The sequence below is a fragment of the Nematolebias whitei genome, chromosome 15, assembly GCF_014905685.2.
Source record: "Nematolebias whitei isolate Nwh7 chromosome 15, NemWhi1, whole genome shotgun sequence".
NCBI lineage: Eukaryota > Metazoa > Chordata > Actinopteri > Cyprinodontiformes > Rivulidae > Nematolebias > Nematolebias whitei.
This window is the reverse complement of record NC_056512.1, coordinates 15,036,861-15,063,508: the sequence shown is the minus strand read 5'-3', so window position 1 is coordinate 15,063,508 and position 26,648 is coordinate 15,036,861. Positions and strand designations below refer to the sequence as shown.

The 26,648-nt window shown below is 41.9% G+C and overlaps 1 protein-coding gene across 1 annotated transcript in view; it reads right to left on the bottom strand.

Moving 5' to 3' along the window:
* Positions 1 to 898: 898 nt before the first annotated feature.
* LOC119421971 (serine/threonine-protein kinase BRSK1) overlaps positions 899 to 26,648 on the bottom strand; it is a 48,886-nt gene continuing 23,136 nt past the window's right edge. Inside the window, exons 9-18 of the mRNA XM_037689327.1 lie at positions 22,860 to 22,891; positions 15,800 to 15,964; positions 11,768 to 11,865; positions 11,433 to 11,583; positions 11,219 to 11,279; positions 8,628 to 9,234; positions 6,088 to 6,136; positions 1,195 to 1,318; positions 996 to 1,097; positions 899 to 916 (exon numbers count right to left, since the gene is read on the bottom strand). Coding sequence (XP_037545255.1) covers positions 899 to 916; positions 996 to 1,097; positions 1,195 to 1,318; positions 6,088 to 6,136; positions 8,628 to 9,234; positions 11,219 to 11,279; positions 11,433 to 11,583; positions 11,768 to 11,865; positions 15,800 to 15,964; positions 22,860 to 22,891 — 1,407 coding nt within the window. The remainder of the gene's footprint in view (positions 917 to 995; positions 1,098 to 1,194; positions 1,319 to 6,087; positions 6,137 to 8,627; positions 9,235 to 11,218; positions 11,280 to 11,432; positions 11,584 to 11,767; positions 11,866 to 15,799; positions 15,965 to 22,859; positions 22,892 to 26,648) is intronic.

The following is a 26,648-nucleotide window of genomic DNA, read 5'->3' as shown; positions in this document are numbered from 1 at the left end:
GTAAGAATGTAATTAGTAGTTAAGTAGTTTAGTAAGTCAGTCAGTCACTCAGTAAGTAAGAAAGTAAGTTAGTAGTTAAGTAAGTAATTAAGTAAGTCTTTAAGTCAGTAAGTTATTAAGTTAGTAAGTAAGTTAGTAAGTACGTAAGTAAACCTGTCAGTAAATAAATAAATAAATTAATAAATTAATGTAGCACAGTTGGTAGGGCTGTCCCTTTCAGTGAGAAGGTTGCAGAAAAGAATTCTGGCCTGAGATGTTTCTGGGTGGAGTTTGCATGATCTTGCTCCATGCAAGGGTATAAAAAGGTAAACATACAAAGAATATCCAAGTATATATACCGGTACACCTGAGTGAAAATAAGAAGAATAAAGAAGATTAAAAATTTTAAATAACAAAAAAAATAAAAGTTTAATGTATACAATATGTGCATTCTTGAATGTATAGAACACACAGTGTATTTTAATTTTTATTTATTTATTGTTATTTTTAATCTTCTTTATTCATTTTATTTTCACTTAGGTAAATATATACTTTGATATTCTTTGTATATTTACCTTTTTATATCCTTGCAGTTTCCTCCCACAGACCAAAAACATGCATGTTAGACTGATTGGTAACTCTAAATTGTCTCTAGGTGCGTGAGAGAGAGTGAATGGTTGTTTGTCTCTATGTGTCCCTGTGATGGACTGGAGACCTGTCCAGGATGTCCCCCGCCTCTCACACTGTGACTGCTGAACACAAATGACCCCTATGACCCGGAAAGGAAGACACGAGCAAAAGTAATGGATGGATAAATAAACAGTTAAAAAGTAAAGTGACTCTTTAGGTTAAAAGTGGACTCAGATCCTGTTGTAAATATCAACAGTATATTTAACAGTTTATTAAAACTGCAGTTGTTTCATCTGCTGGTTACACTCTGTAGAGTAGTTCCACGAGTTTCACACTAGTGTGTTGTGATAATTGTCAGAGTTATAAAAAATGCATATAAATAATACTTGGAACTTGACAGGCTTCTGGAAGACAGAGGGGCCTCCTGAGGACTTGTATTCTGCCCGGAAACTATTCTGAGAAACCACACTGTGGCTGAGGGCTGGGATCTGTGGAAAGGTGAAAGATGGAAGCACACAATCAGGGCCATTAACACTGCAAGGTGCATCGTATGCACAGGGCTGGTCACACGTTGACTGCACTCACAGAGAGAAAGGCGTGGACGATGTCTGCCTTGATGGAGCTGAGCGGCTTGTCTCTGATCAGCACAAAGATCTGCTCCTCTTTCTCCAGGCTGATGAAGTTACCAAACCACGACTTCTTGGCCAGTCTGCAAAATGCACAGGAAACATTCGAGCACACTAAAATGTCAGTATTTAGATATATAAAGTATAAAGGAAGAGTAAAGACAACCTCCTACATGTTTCCACACTAACAACCGCCCAGTGAAAACACTTCTAGTAAAAGTAAAGCATGACTCGTGCACATACGCAGTTCTCCTGACGTAACACATCCGGGCACTTTGTCACTAACCACCATCTTTGTAGGCACGCAGTAGCTGCAGACACAGCCGAGTTAGTTTGTTGAGGTTTTTTTATTTTTTTTAGTAAATTACAATGTTTTTTTTCGTGTTGAGTTAGACAATGTTCCAACCAGGCAGACGGTTCAGCAAAGCTCAGCTTTCACTTAATCCTAAATTAGGAAATGTGAAGGAAACAGAGGAGCTGAGCGTAGAACGTCATGGAGTCTGGATGGAAACAACCACAAGGATCTGCCTTTAAAAACATCAAGAATCTGCTTCAATCACTTTTATTCCGGTAAACAAAAATTTATATATTAGTCATTTTGCTAAACAATGTAAGAGTATAACTGTATGTGAGCTGGAACTGTTCATGATTTAGCACATCTGAGTTAGTCAGCTATGCTATGAGCTAAACATCCACACTGTAACACTCAGGTCAACAATGTCCTGGTTCTAGCCCCAAGATGAGCCTGGGCTCTTTTTGTTAGGATGCATGTTAACATTTTGTTTAAACCTTTATTTAACCAGTTAGATCTGACTGAGACTTAAAAGTCCCTTTTTAAAGAAAGACCAGGTCAAGAATGGCAGCAGCACACGGACATTACTGTCAGGCTGTGAAGCTCCTCCGTTGTGTAGTGACTCCTCGTGTTCATTAAATAATTAACTACAAATAATTAACTACAACTATAAAATTAGAATATCATGAAAAAGTTAATTTATTTCAGTAATTCCATTCAAAAAGTGAAACTTGAATACATGGGTGTCAGAAGCATCCGTAATGTGTGGGGGACACAACGATGTGTGTAGGTGTGTGCACGCGCGTGTGTGCGCAAAAGAAATGTGCACTAATGTACAAAAAAAGCAGCATTTCACCTAGATTTCCTTTAATTCCACACATTTAAAACATGTTTCTCGCCAAGTTTGTGTAAATTCAGCTGTGGGTTTAAAGTAATTTTAACTTTAATACAGAGCGTCAGGTCGGCACTATTTGTCTTTGTAGAGAAATAAAAAACATCACCACTGGACTTTTTTACTTGTGTTCAACACGACTCATCTAAATGATGTTTCTCATGAAGCTTGAGGACAATAAGGTGTGGGGTTTTAAAGACATTTCAACTGTAATGCACCTCAACACACAGCGTCTCTTACACCTGCAGCGTCTCACAGCGTCACAGTTACTGCTAAGCTAACATGCTACAGACGTAGCGCTGCACTCAAGCATCCTAACATGAATATATGTTGATGATCAACCCCCTAGTCAACAACTGCCTGCACTAAGCTGCTAAACTGGCGAGTGAGTAACACAGAGGTGTCTCCATCTCCTGCACCTGTGTGTGTTTTCTGCTGAAGCAGGAGACTCAGCAGCTGCACAGTTTCTGCTCTGTGTGTAGAGGTGGAGGAAACCTGGAGGTAACCAGGAAAACATGGAGTGGAGTTGTATTAGATTGAGTATTCTCCTATTAATCAAGTGGAATGGATTCATTCACAAAGAAAGAGAAACTGCGCCGCCTGAACAAATGTTTCATAGTAAAATGGGGGGTCCAAATGAATGTTTTTTTAATGTGGGGGGGACTTGTCCCCTTCACATATAATGGTTGCGACGCCTATGCTTGTGTATTATATTCATTCATTACACACAGACTGATATATTTCAAAATGTTTATTTCTTTTAATGTTGATTATTATAACTGACAACTAATGAAAACCTTAAATTTAGTATCTTAGAAAATTAAAACATTACTTAAGACCAATAGACTCTGGGACCTTGATTTCCAAAGGAAATGCAAAATTAACTTTCATCAGAGAACATAACTTTGGACCACTCAGCAGCAGTCCCAGGTAAGACGCTTCTGACGCTGCCTCTTGTTCAAGAGTGGCTTGACACAAGGAATGTGGCAGCTGAAACCCTTGTCTGTGTGTGGTGGTTCTTGACGCACTAACTCCAGCTGCAATCCACTCTTTGTGAATCTCCCCCACGTTTTGGAATGGGTTTTGTTTCACAATCTGCTCCAAGGTGCAGTTATCCCTATAGCTTGTACGCTTATTTTTTACCACATCGTTTCCTTCCCTTCGCCTCTCTATTAATGTGCTTGGACACAGAGCTCTGTGAACAGCCAGCCTCTTTCCTTTTGTGTCTTTCCCTCCTTGTGCAAAGTGTCAATGGTCGTCTTTAAGACAACTGTCAAGTCAGCAGTGATTGTGTAGCCTGCAGAACCAGACTGAGAGACCATTTAAAGGCCTTTGTAGGCGTTTGAGTTGATTAGCTGATTAGAGTGAGGCACCAGGTGTCTTCAATATTGAACCTTTTCACAATATTCTAATTCACTGAGATACTGAATTTGGGGTTTTCATTAGTTGTGAGTTATAATCATCAACATTAAAATAAATAAACATTTGAAATATATCAGTCTGTGTGTAATGAATGAATATAATATACAAGTTTCACTTTTTGAATGGACTTTATGAAATAAATCAACTTTTTCATGATATTCTAATTTTATGACCAGCACCTGTATATCATAGTAAGAGATCGGTGGCAACTTGTCCACGTCATCTGACATGATGTCTTTCTTTACCTCGTACGGTTCGATTCTGACAGCACCAACTTTCTGCATACATCTTTCTCTTGTACATTGGTCAAGAATATCAATCTGTACTTTGCTTTGGTCTGTCTGGAAGCCATCATGATCATTGTCTAGCGCTTGCCTACAAAAATGGCAGAAAAGTGGTATTACGCAATACCGGTTGAGCGTGTGGGAACTATGTATTGAACCCATTCCTGAACTATAAGAGGTACAAACATCTGGGGCCTCATGCATCAAAGAGTGGCAGCTTCCATACTGAAAGTTGGCTTAGGGACAAAGTGAGGAAAGTGCAATAAATAAATAAATAAATAAGAAATATTTAGATTTATTAAACCGTGCATACTTCTGAACGAACGTGTAACTCTGCACACCTCCTCTGACACACCTCTGCTTAAATAGAATATGTTTTGCATGTTGGGCTCTCAAGTAAAAATACTGTCTGGATGAAGCACTATGGAAAAAAAATGATTGGAATGTGAGTCATAGACACTCCTAAACAAGTGGTGAGGTGTACAAACATGTTCGCCCCACACATGCACAGAGTGTGTGTGTTGTCACTGGTTCTCATTGGATGGAGTGAGCCAGGGGATGCAAATCAGCCGGCGACGCACGTAGGAGGCGGAGGCATTTCCAACTTTATGCATGTCTTTAATAAATGATTTACTGTAAACACAGACACCCAGGAGGTGATTATTCTTCAAAATCGTTGATGTGAAGAAACGAGCCGCTGCGCTTCAACGAAATGGTTCAGCCGCGGTGTGGAGAAATTTACTACACCTGGGCATCATAAATGATAAATGGACTGTAATTATATAGCACCTTTCTATCTGATCAAGATACTCAAAGCTCTTTACACAACAATCTATGCCTCATTTACCTCCACACACATTCATACAGCACTCTACTACATCTGCACACAGACTAATCAGAGCTTTGGATCACATTCATACACCGATGGGACACACATCGGAGGCAATGAGGTGGTCAGTGTCTTGCCCAGGGACACAGCATGTGACTGCTGGTGGAATCGTACCCACAACTCTCCCATTGGAGGACGACCCCTCTAACCAGTCAGCCACAGCTGCCCCCATATGATCAACATGTAGATGAGGCCGCCTCAAACAGCGGGCGTGGCACATTTCAGGAACGACTGAGAAATACTCGATCAGTATTTGGTCGGTGTGATCCCCAAAGACACGCTGCCTCCCAGTTCTTCTGTTGACGATGGCCTCCTGCAGCGCCACAGTCCCACAATTACACACAAATTAACGCAGCTATTTATGGACATATGTGATTGTCTGCACCATGTCCATCTGAGGAATCATCACGGGGGAGTTGTTCTGAATCAATCTGCTGATCTGACACCGTTTTCTTCTCAGTGAGACCTGACGTGCCCCTTAGACGAGTCACACATTTAACGCTCCTCATTACCTGTGCACCTCACAGGCAAGAGCCCACCGACGTGTGTTTACAGCTAATTGTGATTAATAATGGAACTTGTGTGGGGCTCTTTGAATGTGGTTCAGTATCCTGGTTCAGATTTAAACCATAAATGCTTAAACTAATGGTAAACGTCGTGTTTAAAATCTCCTTGAGTTCAGAAAACTAGAGTTTCACAGTTTGATACTGTGGACTGAAAAGGTTTGCACGGAGGAAAGCACATTCTCACGACAGGTCAAAAATGTGCATGAATTTACGCACACCTTCACGCAAAGCTAATTTTGATGCATCCCGACATGCGTGGAACCGGGCGCACGCAACCTTTTTGTGCTTACGCACCGTTGATACATGAGGCCTCAGGCTGTCACATCAAATTTCCATGTCTACAAAGTTTTCTGTAAAATTCCTCAACTTTCAGTTTGGGAAAAAAAATCTGAGCTCAGACACTACGAAGTCATTGAGAGTCTGGATGTGCACGCTCTCTGTGCTTTAGCTGTGAGAGGCACACTGAGGAAAAGGGCTAAACCCAGTTTTACAGACATGTGTACGTACTCTGGACTGGACTCTGGAGTCAGGCTGGACATGTCCTCTGATGTAGGTACTACAGACAGAACAGAAGAAAGAAAGGAAGAGTAATAAGAATAAGCCAGTAAATCTTGAGGACATACTCTAATTCAGTTGCTCTGACAGCAGATCAGACATCAATTAACACGCTGTAGGCTGGAACACATGCTCTTTCTTCAAAAATAATCTGGTTATAACTCTATGCAGGACATTTAAAGGGTTCTCATACTTGTACATAGTAGCCTTAATATGTTATATCTTTATTCTACTAAAAATGTATGTTTGTGACACATGAAAACTCTTAATTACTTAAAAAAATACAGTTGTTTATTACATTTTTCACCTAAGGACATTGCCATTATTTTATCGATGCAATGCATTCTGGGACAAAGTCAAACATCAGATGTAGTGGAGACTAAACACAAAGAATCAAGGCTAAAACATTTGTTTGTATTAGTTCTTATGCACAACATAAGGGTCAAAATGATCAAACATAATCAATTTTTGATGCTTAATTTATTACCTCTGAAGCTAACACTATAAATATCCACCTTATTCCTGGAGTCTCTACATGATTATGTGCACGACTTCCTGTCAGACAGGAAGTAGTAGTAAGCATTGGTTAACCACGGTAGCAGAGCACAGACAGTGGTTTATTTGAAAGTAATTTGTATTCAGTTTAGCAGATAAAACTCTGTTTTTGTTTTGTTCATATTTATTTAACAACCATAAAGTTGACTAAAATAGCCGTGCTGAGTTCAGGTACCTGTTGTGTTCACAGCTGCAGAACAACCAGACCAAACTAAATCAGTGGCTACAACAAGAGTTTGGAACATGGACCCAAAACAAAGTGTTCCTGTGAAACATGGTTTAGTTTCCATCTCCTACCTACAGATGAGGAGTTAAGAAGAACGTGGCTGAAAAATGTGAACTTGAAGAGACCACCCACAACTCTGTATGGAGGAAACCTGCTTCCTACTTTGTGTCTGGACTACAATAAACCACCAGAGAAGAGACGCCGGATCCTCAGAAGGATTGAAGACAGTGACGAGAACGTCAGGTATGATTTCTAGTGTATGGAGGTCACAGCATTGTTGTATTTGTTCGTCTTCAGTTTTATGATTTTCTCTGTAATTAACCGCAGCTCTGTGATGGAGGACTTTAAGGCTTTGACTGGGCTCTGTGTCTGTTTCAAGGTCAATAAGATTGTGTCCCACCTCTTTTAACAAAACACCACTGACCTTATTACTGTGTAGATACTGATACACCTCAGAGCTTTTCAGGTTGTTCAGCGCTTCACCGTCAGAAGAACTGAGTCAATGAAGTAGCTAAATATGCTAGTAGATGTAGCTAAAGATGCTAGTAGATGTAGCTAAATATGCTAGATGTAGCTAAATATGCTAATAGATGTAGCTAAATATGCTAGATGTAGCTAAATATGCTAATAGATGTAGCTAAATATGCTAGTCGATGTAGCTAAATATGCTAGATGTAGCTAAATATGCTAGTAGATTTAGCTTAAGGTGCTAGATGTTGCTAAATATGCTAGTAGATGCAACTAAAGATGCTAGATGTTGCTAAATATGCTAGTAGATTTAGCTAAAGATGCTAGATGTAGCTAAAGATGCTAGAAGATGTAGCTAAAGATGCTAGTAGATGTAGCTAAATATGCTAATAGATGTAGCTAAATATGCTAGTAGATGTAGCTAAATATGCTAGATGTTGCTAAATATGCTAGTAGATTTAGCTAAAGATGCTAGATGTTGCTAAATATGCTAGTAGATTTAGCTAAAGATGCTAGATGTTGCTAAATATGCTAGGAGATGTAGCTAAAGATGCTAGATGTAACTAAAGATGCTAGAAGATGTAGCTAAAGATGCTAGTAGATGTAGCTAAATATGCTAGTAGATGTAGCTAAATATGCTACTAGATGTAGCTAAATATGCTAGATGTAGCTAAATATCCTAGTGGATGTAACTAAATATGCTAGTAGATGTAGCTAAAGATGCTAGTAGATGTAGCTAAAGATGCTAGTAGCTGTGATCTGCAGCCACTTCCTCAGCTCGTTCTCCATCCCTTGTATGGTTATCTTGTTCTGTTGGAGCTCTGACAGGTGGTGTTCCTACATGTTTAAATTAAATCCACAATGCTCAGAGAAACTACATTAGCTCGTACTGTTTGCACATAAACAAACGCCGGTTCTGGTCTGCACCGGAAGTCGCGCCCATAATTCACGCAAGTCAGCATGGTGGTGAGGAATAAGGTGGATAACTTGGTTTTACAGAAATCGAGGTAAAGTTTGAGGAGGTAGCAGCTAAGGGACATTAACAACAAATACTACTAATACATTTCCCAAGTTCTTTCACTATCACCTTAGATTACAAATGTCATTCACAATGTTTATAACTCTATCCTTTTTTATCCTAAGATGGTTTTAGTTTAAAATTGACATGAGATATGCATCCCTTCAAATGATGCAATTTTACAATTTTCAAATTTGTTTTGTTTCTTTGAAAAGCTTGAGTCACCTTGTAGCTTGCGCCGATGAAAGCGTGGGGAGCCCAGCAGGTTGTTTTTGAAAGAGTTAAGCCTCGTCCTCCAGTGGGTGGAGCTCGAGGAAGCCAAACCACCACTCCCACCTGGGCTAGAGGGCGGGGTCAGCGAATTTGAGGCCCCGCTGCTTCCGTCCGCTCTGGAAGAGGATGACGAAGAGGAGGGTGGGGTGGTGGAGGAAGGGTGTTGTATTTGATGCACAGGCGTGCCGAGCGGTGTGGGCAGCGGTGAGCCCTGCGGCGTGACCTGTGACACAGGGGGAGGGGTGGCAGGCGAGTTAGAGGACGAGTGGACATTCTTGGACCTGAAGATGGACGGTGAGGGGAAGTTGAAAAAGCGTGGGATGGGAGACAGGACGGGGGAGGGAGAGGGGGAGGGAGAGCGGGGTGTCTGGAGAGGCAGTGACTTCATGGAGTGGAGCTGGGGCCGGTCAGCGGGACCCTTGGAGGGCAAGGTTTGTGTTTTTGGGTCGGGCGTTGGCCGGGTGGGCCGGGGGGTTGTGCCATTTCCTGGTTTGGAGTCTTTGGAGGAGGACGTGGAGTTGGAGTTGACCTCCGTTTGGCTGAAAGTGAAGACTGGACTCTGATGGGCAGACAAAGAAAGATGGAAAAAAGAGGGAAAGGGACATGGACAGATGGGACAGGAAGCAATGGTCATGAAAAAAATGACTCATGGACACAGTTCATCAACAAGCCTTGATTAAAAGTGGAAGATGGATTTGGTGATCTCCATTTTCTTGTCTAACGTGTCTCTCAGTCCGTCCTTGCTTGTGTCATAATATGGGCACAGGCTTGTATGAAGCATGTGACTGAAATGAGAATGGGACAGACTGATGGACAAGCAGCAGGAACACGCTGAGCAACCGTTTCTAGAGACAACACGAGTTTCTGAGAAACAAAACTGATGTTTATATGCTGAAGCTGCAGATGACACTCACATATGTAAAAAAAAAATCACCCCTTTAGTGTTTTTTTCCATTCTGTTGCCAATTACCATATTTTTTGGGGCTATAAGGTGCATTAAACAAAACTAAAACATTTTGACAGATAGCTGTCTACCACATAAAATCAGTTCGAGGTCAGTAAGCCCAATAAGGTGCACCGGATTATAAGGCTCACTGTTGATTTTTGAGAAAATTAAAGGATTTTAAATGCGCCTTACAGTCCGAAAAATACGATAGCGCTGATTTTTATTTTGATTTCAAGTATGCATTTTCACAAAATGCTAATGTTCCATTAAATAAAATTGGGGAGGAATGGTTTGAAATCACCTGCATTGTCCCTGATAAACAAAAAATTAACATACAATCCTTGTACACACAGAACCCATCTCTTTGCTAACTGGTTTGATGTCAGGACATCCCCATCCTGTTTATTCTTGCATGTAATTGTTTGAGCAGATGAATGTGGGACTTTCAGACATCTGGAAAATGAACCAAAGTTAATAATTCTCTTCCTGATTTCTCGAATGACGTCTTTTGATTTTCTCATGATGTCACACAAGAAGCAGCGTGTTTGAGGTGTGCATCAAAATGCGTTCACGTGTGCACCAATCAACTCAGATGTTGCAGCTGACCTATCAAAAGCTGTCAAAGCCATGACATCATCATCTGGGACTTCCCATAATAATCTAGGCAGCACGGTGGCATAGTTGGTAGAGCTGCTGCCTCTCAGCAAGCAGGTCACTCCAGTTCAAATCCCGGCCCGGGATCTTTCTGGGTGGAGTTTGCATGTTCTCTCCATGTGTGTGGGTTTTCTCCGGGTACTCCAGTTTCCTCCCACAGACCAAAAACATGCATGTTAGGCTGATTGGTAACTCTAAATTGTCTTTGGGTGTGAGTGAGAGAGCGAATGGCTGTTTGTCTCGTTTGTCTCTATGTGTCCCTGTGATGGACTGGAGACTTGTCCAGGGTGTCCTGCCTCTCACACAGTGACTGATGGACATGGGCACCAATGACCCCCGTGACCCAAAAATGAAGAAGCGTGTAAAGATTATGGATGGATGGATGGATGGATGGATAGTAATCTTGAGGAAAGAAAGGAAATATTCTCCCCAAAAAAAAATATATATATCACATTATTCATACATTTAGTGAATATAAATATTTTGGAATAACTGACCTAAAACAGAAAAAGTTTAGTCTAGTTAAGTGTTAGGCAGTGAGATTAAAACAGTTATGTTTTAATTTAGTTAGTGTATGTAAATATCTGGTTTCAACTTTATACACCTGTTCTGAATCAACACCTGTTCAGCACCATTTAAAAGGCTACTACCAAACAAGAGAGCATCCAGACTTTAGAAGAAATAAAGTACAATCAGTTTGTAAAGCAAAACTGGAGGTGATTAAAAAATAGCTTGCATTTAAAACATATTGTTTACAAGGGCCAGCCATATTTGGCTCTCAGGCCTTGAGTTAGACACGTGGTCTAAAGTGTTTAAATTATTCTATCTAAAGTGCAGAGCAGCACACTTTAAAGTAGGTCATGCATGCTAGCTGGATATCAGGCAGAAAGTGTCCGATTTACAAGACAGCATAAAAGAACAGGACACAGTGGAGTGTCCTTACCCTGGGACTGCTGAGTGGACTGGAGGACAGACCTGTAGAAGCTCCACTGACTGAGCGAGACCTTTGGAAAAGAGCAAAGAGTCATCTACATGAAAAGGACCTGGAGTTGAATCAATAAAACCATGTCTGCTGTCTGTAAAGCTAATCTGGTCAACGGATAACCTTTTATTTTGACAGGAAATTATGATATTAACAACCTTTAACCAGTTTGTACCTTTGGCTGTGTGCGTTGCTGTCCAAAGCCCTGCGAGGTGGGGTGGGGGACCCTTGATCTGTGACACTGAGGACCTCCAAGCTCTTTCTCTCTGGACGACAGCGACCGTGCCTTGTCAACATAGGAGAGTCCACACGTTTCCTGGGTGGGTCTTAGAAGACCAACAATAAATACATAAATGAATTACAGCTGAAACCAAAGAAACTGAATCAAAGTCTCGTAAATATGAAATTCCTGTTGCTGTGGTAAATAAAACTACAATGACTAACACAATCATTTGATGACAGGACTTAGCTTCTGGTTCTCAAAACTATAAAGAGCAACCTCCCCCTCACCAAGGTCATTTCTGGGTGGTAGGTCCTCATCTTCACAGCTGGGGTATCGCTCTTTCCTGTCCAACAGGAGGTAGTAGATCATTTTTTCCTGGTTATCTCTGAAGTACATGGAATGGAAAAAAACAAAATGAGTGTTAAAAAAACACGATTCCAAAAGGTAAGGAGCAGAAGACAGAAAACACCAGTGTGAATGAGAGTCATCCTGAGGAGATATTGTTGTATTTGTTGTTGGGCTGGTACACTGTAACGGACCCTTCCATGTGCACTTTGTGAATGTTGTGGACAGCCTTTCTAGGTTGGTAGATGAGGCTGTTGATCCGTTTTGTGAAAAGGGAAACAAGTGGATCTGTAGCAACCACATGGGGTAACAATTTTCAACCTCCCTAAAACCACAACTTTGTTTACCTCAAGTCCCAGTACATCCCTGCAGTCCAGCGGCAGCCAGTGACCACGTGAACTGTACGGAGGTGGCCAGAGGAGGCTATGGAGACCCTGCAGGGCTGCTTTGAGGCAAATGACTGGGATGTTTTCTGTGACGCACATGGGCATTACATTCACACATTCACGGACTGTGTTAAAGATCATGTTAACTTCTGCATGGATAATATAACCCCTATAAAATCAGTTTACTGCTTTCCCAACAATAAACTGTGGGTCACCAAGGACCTCAAGGCATCTCTGAAGAGGAAGAAGGCTGCCTTCAGGAGGGGGGGACAGGGAGGAGATGAGGAGAGCGCAGACTGAGGTGAGGGACAAGACCAGGGAGGGTAAGGAGCAGTATGGGAGGAAGCTGGAGAGCAAACCGGCCCAAACCAATGCCAGAGAGGCGTGGAATGGGATAAGAAGCATCACTGGTCAGGTGACAAATACTGCAGCAGTGATGGGAGGAGACACACAGGAGGCCAACATTAAACCAGATTTTAATAGGTTTGATGTTGTGGACACTGCTCACACACACCTCAAACACATCTCTGGGAGTCATCACACCTCGTGGACAACTCCACCCCTCCTCCTCATCAACACCATGGACCCCAGCTTCAACCCCCTCCACCCAACACCCCTCCCCCTCCACCATCATTTTCATTTCACAACAAATCAGAGCCTGCAATCACCATCAGCAGGGAGACTGTGAGAATGGAGCTCAGCCATCTACGTCCAGGCAAGTCTGCAGGTCCCAGATGGATTGAGTTCAAAACTTCTGAAAGGATGTGCAGCTCAGCTGTGTGATGTTTTTCGGCCCATTTTTCACCTGAGCCTGAGCCTGTGGTCCCTGCTCTGTGGAAAATAAGATGCCTGGTCCCAGTGCCGAAAAACAACCACCCAATCTCACACAGTGACTACAGACCTGTGGCCTTGACATCACATGCCATGAAGTCACTGGAGAGGCTGGTCCTGAAGCACGTCAGATCAGTGGTGGAACCATACCTGGACCTAGAGTTGCATTCGGGTCCAAAAAATCTAATCTGACCTGGCCCCAGCCCGCAGTCATAATTTCCGAACCCCACCCGACGAATAAACAGTAATTACAGGTCCGAACCCGGACCCCCCCCCCCCCCGCCCCGACATTTTAAATTAGTTATTAACGGTTGGGGAAGGGGCATAAGATCGGAGCTGAGAGGTGTTTGTCATTTCATGGCCGTAAAAGAGCATTAAACCCTGTTTCTGCTGCATTATGATTTATTCAGACACGGACCCTGCTCTGAAACGTCTGCTTTGGGATCTCACCTGTTTGGGTCATCGGCCGTGCGCGTCTGCGGAGTGCAGCAGCTGAATGAACGTCCATTTGGGCGATGGATCACCTCCTGGCAGTGTAGTCCATCTGAAGCTTAACGGAACTTTTTACTTCTTTCAAGGCCGGTCAGCTCACAGTGAAATGGTCGCGTGCGGCTGGTGAATGTATGGCAGGCCATGTTATCATATAATTGGATCACGGCTGATCCTGACCTAATTTAGAGTCCGACACCGACCTGGCCTGCCCATCCAACACATTATCATGGCCTGCCCTGCCCCGAATTTGGGTCAGGTGGGGCCAGGCTTGGGGCCAGGCTTAGGGCTTGGGCTTGTATTTATTATTCTTCACTGATTTTACAAAATGCATTTTTTTAAATACAAAAAATGTTTTTAAAAATCGTTTCCACCTCCGTCCCAGTTGGCCCCAGCCTGCCGGGCCCCGGCCTCACGTGCTCCTGCGTGCTCCTAATACCACTGGCAACTGTGAAGGGGACCTCCGAGCTGCTGGCCCGCGTGACCGGGGCTCGAGATCCAGGCCTCGGCCTTGCGCGCTCCCATGGGTCGGCAGCTCGGAGATCCCTTCACTGTTGCCAGTGGAGCTTGGAGCACGTGAGGCCAGGGCCTGAAGCTCGAGCACCGGTGGCCAGTGGAGCTCGGAGCTGGGGAGGTGACGCCTTGCATGGCCTGAAGGGGCTCCAAGACTCTGGTGGAGAGGACTGGAAGGACCGGCGGAGCTCCATCTAGCTCGTTTTGTATTTTATCATCAGTCACCAAGCACAAAAAACAGCTGCACTTCAGCATTAGACCACGGTGTTGTCAATCATTGTTTATAAAATCTTAAAAATAGGCCCAGTTCGTGTTATTGCAAACGGCAGATCGGGTTTCTACCTGGATTATTGAGCATGCATCAGGATGGCAGATCGGGTTGTTTTGAAAGTTTCTCAAACAGCCAGTGACTCCTCCCCCTGACCAATCAGTGACCGACAGTGTTCTGATGGCACGTTTTGGTACCAGGTCAGCACGGTCGGAACCACAGAGAAATTGAGACTGAAAAAGGGGCCGGTTCCATGAATAATTCATCCATCCATTATCTTTACCCGCTTATTCCATTTTGGGTCACGGGGGTCGCCGGTGCCCATGTCCAGCAATCACTGTGCGAGGGGCGGGGGACTCCCTGGATGGGTCTCCAGTCCATCACAGGGACACACAGAGACAAACAAACACTCACTCTCTCACTCACACCTAGGGACAATTTAGAGTTACCAATCAGCCTAACATGCATGTTTTTGGTCTGTGAGAGGAAACCGGAGTACCCGGAGAAAACCCACACATACACGGAGAGAACATGCAAACTCCACCCAGAAAGGCCCCCGGACCGGGATTTAAACCAGGGACCTGCTCGCTGAGAGGCAGCAGCTCTACCAGTTGCACCACCATGCTGCCCTGGTCCATGAATAATTGCTAGTGGAAAAAGCCTCGGAACCGTACCGAGCCGAGTCGAACCGTTCTGAGTAGGTGCTATGGAACAGGGGTATTAGAGGCGTTCAGTCATAATCCCACAGATGGTAGCTTAACCCCATTGGCTCCTCAGCCAAGCACATGCACCAAATGTCTGAACCTGCAGTTCCTCTCGTACTGAGCAGGATTACTGTCATGACAACCTATCATCAGTAGGGCCGAGATGGCGTAGAGGTAGGGCAGCCGACTTAGGACCAAGAAGTCGCAGTTCGACTCCCCACCATGCGCACATGTCATGCTGTCCTTGAGCAAGACACCTAATCCCTAATTGCTCCCCAGGTGCTTACATAGCTGCCCACTGCTCCACCTGGGTGTATCTCACGTGAGATGGGTTAAATGCAGAGAACTAATTTCATCATTGAATGGGAACATACATTGATGACAACAGATGGCACTTATATTTATATTCTAACAGACAGGTACTCTTGTTTCTGCTAAGTCGGGCAGGTAAAAGTGTCGGTAAATGGAAGGCCATAAAGAAACAAACGAGGCAATGAGAACAAGACAAAGATAAAATACTACAAACACATGCTTACCCATTGCTTTCCCAGGTTTCATGCAAGCTACTGTATCCTGGCCTTTAGCTAGTGAACTTCATGGTTTTACAAAAATCATAGACAGTAGATAGCGTGCACAAAGTTTTGGATTCTTTCATTTGTGATATAGTTACTGTAACCAGATTTCAAATGCTTCAACTATGTTTGGACCCTACATTTTCACATATTCTGTCATAGTTGCTTTTCAAGTCATATGGGAAGTGTTGAATGGATTGCTTGTACTTACTCCTCACTTGTAAGGTCCTGTGTGAGTTTAACCCGATCCCTGAAGCACCCTAAAGAGTACATGCTTTCTAGGACATCTGGGTCTAGGTCCGACAGGGACAGGATCCTTGTTACACACACCCGACGAGGAGGAGGCTGCTCTGGGCAAGGCTCATTGCGACCGCCCCTGACAAGAAAAAGACAACCGTTATTAGACACATCTTGTGCTTTTAAGATGAAGTGACAAGAATATAAGGGCCGACCTGGCATGAGATCGTCATGACAATATGTAATTTAAACGTAGAAAAATAGGAAAAAAATAAAATAAATGTTTGTTTCACTCCATTTTTGTTGGAGTGAGGACAAAAATATACTCCAGTGAGTTTTTGATGCATTTAACACTTTAATAATCTGAGGTACCCACAACAAGCACCACCTAGCAGTGCTTACCTGTTGTTTAGACATAGCACAAAAATTTGTGATATTTGTGTTTATTTCCTCTAACAATATTTATTAGCAATACATTTTATACTGTAGGGAAGCCTATTTAGTTTCCCCTTAAATGTTGTGACAATTATTAGGAAAAAATATTTGTGGGTTGAGCAGCAGTATGTTTTTTTTTATTGTCAGCACCTGTGAACATCCGGAGGTAATCCCACATCTGCATAGTTTGTGACCAAACTTTATCCTCCAAGATGACAATGATTACCCACACAGAGCAAGATTTATTAGTGACTACCTCCAGAATTTGGATGTGGCTCTAACTTGAACTAAAGTTGCTGGAGAAACTGCCATGTTGGGGCCATTTTAAATTTTTGATTTGACAGTACTATGTGTTGGGGTTCTCTCTCAGCTAGCAATACACCAAATTCCAGCTCAAAATGGTAAAAAAAAAACAATTGAGTTATAATATTTTTTCTTTTAAGCTATGGTGGCCATCTTGAGTTTTATTTGGATTCAGTATGTGATGAGAAATGTTCTCAGCTATAACCTCACTAAATTTCAACTCTATGTGTAAAAATAGTTGAGTTAAAGCCAATTAAATGTAACTTTGGTGGCCATCTTGGATTTTTATTTGAATTCATTATTTATTGGGCATTGCTCTCAGCTACCACCGCACCAAATTTCAACTTAATATCTCTAAAAATGGCTGATTTATAATATTTTTTTTCTTTTTAGCTCAGGCGGCCATCTTGGATTTTTGAATTGGATTCAGTCTATCAGGGATTGTTGTCAGCTATCAAAACACCACATTTCAGCTGAATAGCTCTAAAAACCTCTGTTATATCCATTTGAAATTAGCTTTGGCAGCCATTTAAAATTTTTAGATTTAAATTCAGAATCTGTTGTGTGTTACTGTCAGGTACCACCACACAAAATTTCAGCACAATAACTTTTAAAATAGCTGAGTTATTGTATTTGTCCAGTTTAAGCTAAGGTGGCCATCTTGAATATTTGATTTGCATTTGTACAACAACTTGCTCTCAGCTATGACCATACCAAATTTCAGCTCAATATCTCAAAGAAAGACTGAGCTGATAAAACTGATCAACTTTCAAGTCAAGAAGTATTTGGATTCATTTAACATCTTATCTCTCCATCAATCTGGTTTCAGGAAACAACACAGCACAATGATTGCTTCACTGAAGGTTTTTAATGATGTTGTCACACACCTTTTTTAAAGCAGTTTCATAGCATAGTTTCATAGCATTGGATGCTAAGGATTATTGTGCTGCACTTAGACCTGTCTAAAGCTTTTGACACTGTGGATCATGGCATCTTATGACATAAGCTCTCAGAAATTGGTTTCTCAAATCACACTATTGGCTGGTTCTCTCTATTAGATCAGAGGCAATATGTTCAACAAAATGTTACTTCTTCCAGTTATCTAACTGTTAACAACGGTGTACCACAAGGCCCAGTCTTAGGACCCACCCTCTTCACAATCTACATACAGTAAGTAATGTAGGTCAGATGATTCCTGATGCATCCATACATTTCTATGCTGATGACTCAGTTGTTTATTGTCAAGCTAGAACAGTTGAGGTTTTCCAGCTTTTGCAATCTGCCTTTGACACCATCCAGTCAGATTTGTTCCATCTCAAACTGGTGTTAAATGCTGATAAAACCAAAGGGATGTTGCTTTCAAATAGGAATTCAGTACCAGCAGTTCTTCCTTTTATTTTAAGTACAAATGGTGTTCCTATTGAGTTTGTTGATTCGTATAAATACTTAATAAATGTAAATAAATGTTTTGGCTGATTCACATCTCTCTTTTAAGCCTCATGTTGAAAACTTGGTAAAGAAACTGAAAGTTTATTTTTCAGAAACAGATCCTGTCTAACTCTGAATGCTAAGAAACACCTTGTAACTGTGACTTTTCTTCCCTCTATTGATTACGGTGACATTATTTACATGAACGCTCCTACAAGAACCCTGCAGATGTTGGATGCTGTCTATCATGGTGCACTAAGATTCATAACTGGCTGTGATTATCGTACCCACCACTGCACCCTGTATTCACTGGTTAACTGGACATCATCAACCTCACGCAGACTCTCTCACTGGTACATTTTCATCTTTAAATCACTTCTTGGTCTGCTGCCTTCATACATCTCCTCCTACATGTCTCTGCATGAGTGCAGCTACAGCGTGCACTCTCAGGGCATTATTACTTGCAGTGTTCCCTCAGTGAGGACTGAACTAGGCAAAAGGGCCTTCTCCTACTTCGCTCCTGTTTCCTGGAATGTTTTGCAAATAGATCTGAAGCTCTCGACCTTGACCTCTCTAAGTGACTTTAAACATCTGTTAAATTCCTGGCAAAAACCAGACATGTTCCTGTTTTTAGTTTTCTATATCGCCTTACAATGTAGCTGTTTTTTCGCTACTTTTCCTTTTAATTATCATTTTATTTTCATTTGTTTTAAAAAAATAAAATTTGTGCGCATCCTTTATGATTGTCCACTGTTGCCATCACCCTTTGTTAAAATTCAGGTCTCTCTTGTAAATGAGTCCCCGAGGCTCAATGAGACTAACCTGTATAAATAGAGGTTGAATGAGAAAAAGAGTTCTGTCAGTGTTTTTCAATGAGAAAAAAGACGTCTTTGTAAATTATGTTGCCATGGTAACTCAAAATGCCAATAAAAGTAATAGCACACCTAACAGTGCCGAGCCGGTCGTTTTGATATTACATTGTGATTCGGGCCGCTTTAAAGTTGATAGAAGAGCAAGACTCAGCAGTCCCCAACTACACAGAACACCTGTACAATCAGACTGAGTGCGGTTTGTTCCTGAGGGACCAAGACAACATTTGCTGACTGTGAAACAAAAACTAGTTGACAATGGGATGCCGTCAGCCATCAGCCATTCACTGCAGTGTGTGACTGAGGTAGTGAGCAGAATTAGGAAGAGGTTCCAGGCTGTTGTGGCTGTGTATGGGTCTTCCACATGCAACTGAGGCACCTGTTTAATAAATGAAGAAATTGTTTAAAACTGCCAATATGTTTTGTTTCTTCAGACTTCAGACAGCCAATCCAATAAACTAAGTCAAACAAGTCAACAGCAGAAGAAGCTGTTTGGAATTAGCAGGAAAAATGTGTCAAGTTTTTCATGTGCACAACTCACAAATTCAACTCTGCTGCTCAATCCACAAATGCATGTTCCTAACAAACGAGGCACCATTTAAGATAAAGAAGGTTTTCTAAAAGTATGCAAAGAGAAGCCTTGGAAATAAATTAAACAAAGAAAAAAAAATTACCAAACACAAATTTCTTTATTTTTGAGGCAAGTTTATTGATAATGTAGTAGATGTCAGTTTACAAAAAAGTTAAAACGGGTCATTTAGACTGATTCTAGTTGAAACGTTTTGTATTTCATCTGAAAGACTTCATCAGTCTGAGGTCTGCCAACAAACTCTGTCGTATCAATAGTACCTTTTCAAACTGGTTCAAACCAGTCTGCTGTGGAATTCCTGAAACTAGACTGATGGTCCCCTTTTCACATGTGGAAAGCTATTTTCTGGAATTCCACAGGAGTCTGGCTTGAACCACTTGTTTTTTTCATTCAACTTTAGTCTCATTGAGCCTCGGGGACTCATTTACAAGAGAGACCTGATTTTAACAGAGTGATGACAACAGTAGACAATCATAAAAGAAAGCATACAGGTCCTTCTAAAAAAATTAGCATATTGTGATGAAGGTCATTATTTTCCATAATGTAATGATAAAAATGAAACTTTCATATATTTCAGATTCATTGCACACCAACTGAAATATTTCAGGTCTTTAATTGTTTTAATACTGATGATTATGGCATACAGCTCATGAAAACCCAAAATGCCTGTCCCAAAAAATTAGCATATTTCATCCCACCAATGAAAGACAAGTGTTTTTAATACAAAAAACGCCAACCTTCAAATAATCATGTTCAGTTATGCACTCAATACTTGGTCGGGAATCCTTTTGCATGAATGACTGCTTCAATGCAGCGTGGCATGGAGGCAATCAGCCTGTGGCACTGCTGAGGTGTTATGGAGGCCCAGGATGCTTCGATAGTGGCCTTAAGCTCATCCAGAGTGTTGGGTCTTGCGTCTCTCAACTTTCTCTTCACAATATCCCACAGGTTCTCTATGGGGTTCAGGTCAGGAGAGTTGGCAGGCCAATTGAGCACAGTAATACCATGGTCAGTAAACCATTTACCAGTGGTTTTGGCACTGTGAGCAGGTGCCAGGTCGTGCTGAAAAATGAAATCTTCATCTCCATAAAGCTTTTCAGCAGATGGAAGCATGAAGTGCTCCAAAATCTCCTGATAGCTAGCTGCATTGACCCTGCCCTTGATAAAACACAGTGGACCAACACCAGCAGATGACATGGCAACCCAGTGACTGTGGAAACTTGACACTGGACCTCAAGCAATGTGAATTCTGTGTCTCCTCTCTTCCTCCAGACTCTGGGACCTTGATTTCCAAAGGAAATGCAAAATTCACTGTAATCAGAGAACATAACTTTGGACCACTCAGCAGCAGTCCCAGGTGAGATGCTTCTGACGCAGTCTCTTGTTCAAAAGTGGCTTGACCTGGGGAATGCGGCACCTGTAGCCCATTTCCTGCACACGCCTGTGCACGGTGGCTCTGGATGTTTCTACTCCAGACTCAGTCCACTGCTTCCGCAGGTCCCCCAAGGTCTGGAATCGGCCCTTCTCCACAATCCTCCTCAGGGTCCGGTCACCTCTTCTCGTTGTTCAGCGTTTTCTGCCACACTTTTCCCTTCCCACAGACTTCCCACTGAGGTGCCTTGATACAGCACTCTGGGAACAGCCTATTCGTTCAGCAATTTCTTTCTGTGTCTTACCCTCTTGCTTGAGGGTGTCAATGATGGTCTTCTGGACAGCAGTCAGGTCGGCAGTCTTACCCATGATTGCGGTTTTGAGTAATGAACAAGGCTGGGAGTTTTTAAAAGCCTCAGGAATCTTTTGCAGGTGTTTAGAGTTACGTCGTTGATTCAGATGGTTAGGTTAATAGCTTGTTTAGACAACCTTTTCATGATATGCTAATTTTTTGGGACAGGCATTTTGGGTTTTCATGAGCTGTATGCCATAATCATCAGTATTAAAACAATTAAAGACCTGAAATATTTCAGTTGGTGTGCAATGAATCTGAAATATATGAAAGTTTCATTTTTATCATTACATTATGAAAAATAATGACCTTTATCACAATATGCTAATTTTTTGAGAAGGACCTGTATACACTGAGAAGAATAAATGAAAGAAAATGGTATTAAAAAACAAAACAAAAAGAGCTACATTGTAAGGCGATGTAGAAAACTAAAAACAGGAACATGTCTGCGTTGGTTTTTCTCAGGAACTCAATAGAGCTTTAAAGCCACATAGAGAGGTCAAAGGTCGAGAGCTTCAGATCTTTTTGCAAGATATTCCAGGAAACAGGAGCGAAGTAGGAGAAGGCCCTTTTGCCTAGTTCAGTCCTCACTGAGGGAACACTGCAGGTAATAATGTCCTGAGAGCGCACGCTGTAGCTGCACTCACACAGAGACATGTAGGAGGAGATGTATGAAGGCAGCAGACCAAGAAGTGATTTAAAGATGAAAATGTACCAGTGAGAGAGTCTGCGTGAAGTTAATGATGTCCAGTTAACCAGTGAATACAGGGTGCAGTGGTGGGTACGATAATCACAGCCAGTTCTGAATCTTAGTGCACCATGATAGACAGCATCCAACATCTGCAGGGTTCTTGTAGGAGCGTCCATGTAAATAATGTCACCGTAATCAATGGAGGGAAGGAAGTCGTAATTACAATGTGTTTGTTGTCACTTTGAAAAGGTACTATTGATACAACAGAGTTTGTTGGCATGCCTCAGACTGATAAAGTCTTTCAGATGAAAGACTAAATGTTTCAACCAAAAGAATCTGTCCAGATGACCTGTTTTAACTTTTTTTGTGATTTGTTTACCTGGATGATTCAGCTTACATCAGGACTTTCATGTCATTTTAGCAATAATGTTGATTATGTCAAAAAAGATTGAACCAAATCCAATTATTTACTTAGTTACCAAGAGTCCAACTTAGAATGACACATTAAAAATGATCTTAAACTCTACTAAAACAAAAAAGACAAATCACTGAATAAAAAGCTTAGTTTGGAGTTACAACCTTCATATCTGAATGAGAGCTACCTTTTGTCTTTTTCTGTCTCAGTTCTGTCACTATTATATCAGGAAGCTGAAAGAGAAGTGCCTAAAATAGATCACAGGCTTGACTCACCTGCCTCAGGTTATTCTACCTGATGTTTGTTTGATCCACGTTACTTAAGTACAAGCACAGCATCTACACAGGCGTTAACATATGGACGCACTGGTGCAAGCAGCTTTAAACCAGGTTTAGCTTAGATTTGTTTTAAATTAGAGGAAGTTAAAATAACTAAATCATCTTTCTAAGTGCTCTTATTGTTTTCAGGCACTAATAAACTATCAAAAAGCGAGTTATGGTATAATGTCATGGGTAGAAAACAAACAAAACAGCAAAGTAAATCAGAAAATCAAGCAATCCAAATACACATTTTGTACTTACAGGTACCAGGAGTGTTTCTGTATTGCTTCTAGCTGTAATGAAGAAAAAAAAGACATTATTAAAGCACATGAAAATATAACTTTAATGTTAACTTTTCTTATCTCTTGGACCAATTTTATGACCAAAAGAGGATTTTTTCTTTAGGAAAGCTGAAGGTAGTATCTCGTTTAGTTAGTCCTGCGATGCGTCCTGTGGTTTTCAGTTCCTATGCATGAGTTGCAGAGAATTTTGTGATCCGAAAAGATAGAAGAGGGGGGAAATTACCGTATGTTTTGCCGTATAGGTCCTACCTTTTTGCATAAATTTGCAAGTCCTGCAACTTATACTTAACAACTAATATACGTCCCCCCCCCCATATTTATAGCCCAATGTTTACCTGAGATCTGTTGATTTCATTCATTCAGACATGAAAAATATTGAACACTACCATTTCCAGCCACTAGAGGGTCCTCGAGCCTTATGGCAAGCCAAGAGTCTCCTCGAGCCTTATGGCAAGCCAAGAGTCTCATTAATAAATAAAAGTGGGTATTAGTGAGATACTTGGCTTGCCATACAAACCAGCTTTGTCTCGTTCTGGAACTCCAGGTGCAAACGTCAAATCAGCTGCATTTTGCCCTGTCACCCAGGAGAAATGCAGCTGATTTGACCATCAAAGTGCATTTATTAAGGAAGAGTTAAACTGAGACACACCTTTGCTATAATTTTGAGCAAACAAATAATTGTTTTTAAGTGTTAATCTTGTTATATCCTTGTTAAAGTCCTCCCGTGGGCACTCTCGCGGCCACCATTTTGGCAGCCAATCAATTTTTGGCACAACACCGGCCCATGTTTCTGGGTGGTCAGTGGTGACACATTATAGATGTGACTTATACGGCAAAGTGACTTATTTATTTTTTTCCACTTTATTAGACATTTTTGGACTGATGCAACTTATATGGAAGTGCGACGTGTACGGCAGAAAATACGGTAATGGATGGCTTGACAATTATTCCAGTAGAAATATGATGGAATTCCTGCTGATATGTCCCAAAGTGCACAAAAATAAACTGCTGCAACTAGCTGCTGCTGTAGAGTCTGACATAAATAACGGCAGAAGTCCTTGCAAATTATGACAACTCGAACTAACTGTGAGGATGTGTGTTTTCTAGTGTGTGTCTCCCTCTTGTGGTCTGACCTGCTCTCCTCAGTGTCCTCCCTCATGTAACCAGCTCCTGCCTCCACCACCTGTTGTCCTTCCCCAGGTGTTTGTTGTTGTCTGTCCATTAGTGTGTGTATACAAGTCTCTGTGTTCCTTATTGTCTGGGCATTGTCTTGTTTGACGTTATGGTTATGTCTTCCTCCGTGTCATCCCTGAGACCATGTAGTTTGCAGCATGGCAGCTTTATTTTTTCTTTATTAAATATATATTTCTACTTTAAATCCCGAGTTCTCTGAGTCCGGCCTGCACATGGGTTCCAAACACAAGAAACGTAACACAAACAGCCTGCGTAAAAATGTATAGAGTTTGCACGGATTTAAAATTTTAAGTTTCAGTTGTTTAACACTGCAATGATCCACACTGGTCTTGGACTAGCTGTTAGTTTGTGAACCCCATTTGAAATTTTAGGGAAGTCGGGCAGCACGGTGGCGCAACTGGTAGAGCTGCTGCCTCTCAGCGAGCAGGTCCTTGGTTCAAACCCCGGTCCAGGGGCCTTCTGGGTGGAGTTTGCATGTTCTCTCCATGCATGCGTGGGTTTTCTCCGGGTACTCCGGTTTCCTCCCACAGACCAAAAACATGCATGTTAGGCTGACTGGTAAGTCTAAACTGTCCCTAGGTGTGAGTGAGAGAGTGAATGGTTGTTTGTCTCGTTTGTCTCTATGTGGCCCTGTGATGGACTTGTGACCCGTCCAGGGTGTACCCCGCCCCTCACACAGTGACTGCTGCACATGGGCACCAGCGACCCCCGTGACCCAAAATGGAATAAGCGGGTAAAAAGGCTGGATGGATGGATGGATGGATGAATGGATGGATGAATGGATGAATGGATGGATGGATGAATGGATGAATGGATGGATGAATGGATGGATGAATGGATGAATGGATGAATGGATGGATGGATGAATGGATGGATGGATGGATGGATGGATGGATGTAGTTATTTTAATCAGCTAGACATGGACTTAGCCGTGCTAGCTTGCCATACAGAGCTGCTAACAGCAAGCTCTTTTTTTAATCGCTCCAGGAAACTTTTCTTGCCGCTGTCCTACATCCCCTCATGCATTATACAACCTGTATTAGAGCTGCACACAACTGAAACCATTGCATCAGTGCGGTGCTCTGTCTCTGGGGGCTGGAGTAATGGAGCAGCTGCTGCTGCGAGAGCACATAAAACGTCCTGCTGCTCTCTCTGCTTCAGAAAGAACAGAAGGCTGCATGAAGCTGCACACATTCAGACATTTGTTACCTGCTCCTACAGGAGCTTTCTGACGCAGCAACTGATATTTAAATAGGTGTCATTTCTAACGTTAGTCACTGACAGTCACGTTTGTTCGGTGTCTGTAGAGGCGCACAGAGAGACAGTCTGACCTGGTTTCAGGCTCCATTAATCAACGGCTCATCAGACGAACTCGCAGCTTTGATTAAATCTGTGCTGTTGTTGCTGAATCACTAACAGGATTTTTTTCTCTCCCCGTCATTATTTTATAAGGTTCTCTGACACATATCACAGCCGTCCCCATTCGGCTGTCTCTTTAGCGAATTATCATCCCAACGTATGACTTTTTCTTGCTTCGATTTAAAACCTGCGTACCCTTTGAAAATTCACATGCAACTGAACGACTGTATTCAACTCCATGCTGGAGTTGTTGGAGTTACAATGCTGTTGTTGCTAGCATCAGTCAGACCTCTGTGAATAGCAAGGAACCATCAGGCCACTAACACTATGAGAAGGTGCTATTTATAAGACTGAGTTTGTTGCAGCTCCTCAGACTGAAGAAGTCTTTTGGATAAAAGATGAAACGTTTCAACCAGAAGAATCCATCCAGACGACCTGACTCTACCTTGTTAGATGTATTCATTTCCCTCCTGCTGCCAAAGCATCAAAGCATCAGCACTGAAGCACCATTATTACTATTCAGCTACTCATCATCTGTTTCTGCCAACATATCCATCCATCCATCCATCCATCCAGTGGTGTATTCTACATGATATACAGGCATACGGAGTATATCCACTAAAAAAACTTGGGAATTTCAGTAGACCCACTTACAAGTGCCCAATGACATAAGCATATGTCACGTATCATTGGCAGTGATACGTGACATATGCTTATGTCATTGTCAACACATTGGGAACGTTTATAGACACAATGAGTTGGTTCAACATGTTTTTTGTATAATAAAAACTTCTGTATTTACTACTTAATACTTGAACATGTTTTGCTTTGATACAGTTTTTATAATTTCTATGTTTTTAATACAAAGCCAACTGTTGTGCAAAGTTTGTTGTTCATTGATTCAAATAGAAGCATCAGAGAAATTTGGAAATGTTCAATAAAAATCAAAATAAATTGATGATTACATTGTACTAACCAGTGTACTTTGGCTTCTAAGCACAGTATACCCAGTACAAAAATGTTGACTACACCACTGCATCCATCCATCCATTATTTTTACCCGCTTCTTCCTTTTAGGGTCACGGGTGTCCATATCCAGCAGTTACTGTGTGAGAGGTGGGGGACACCCTGGACAGGTCTCCAGTCCATCACAGGGACACATAGAGACAAACGAGACAAACAACCATTCACTCTC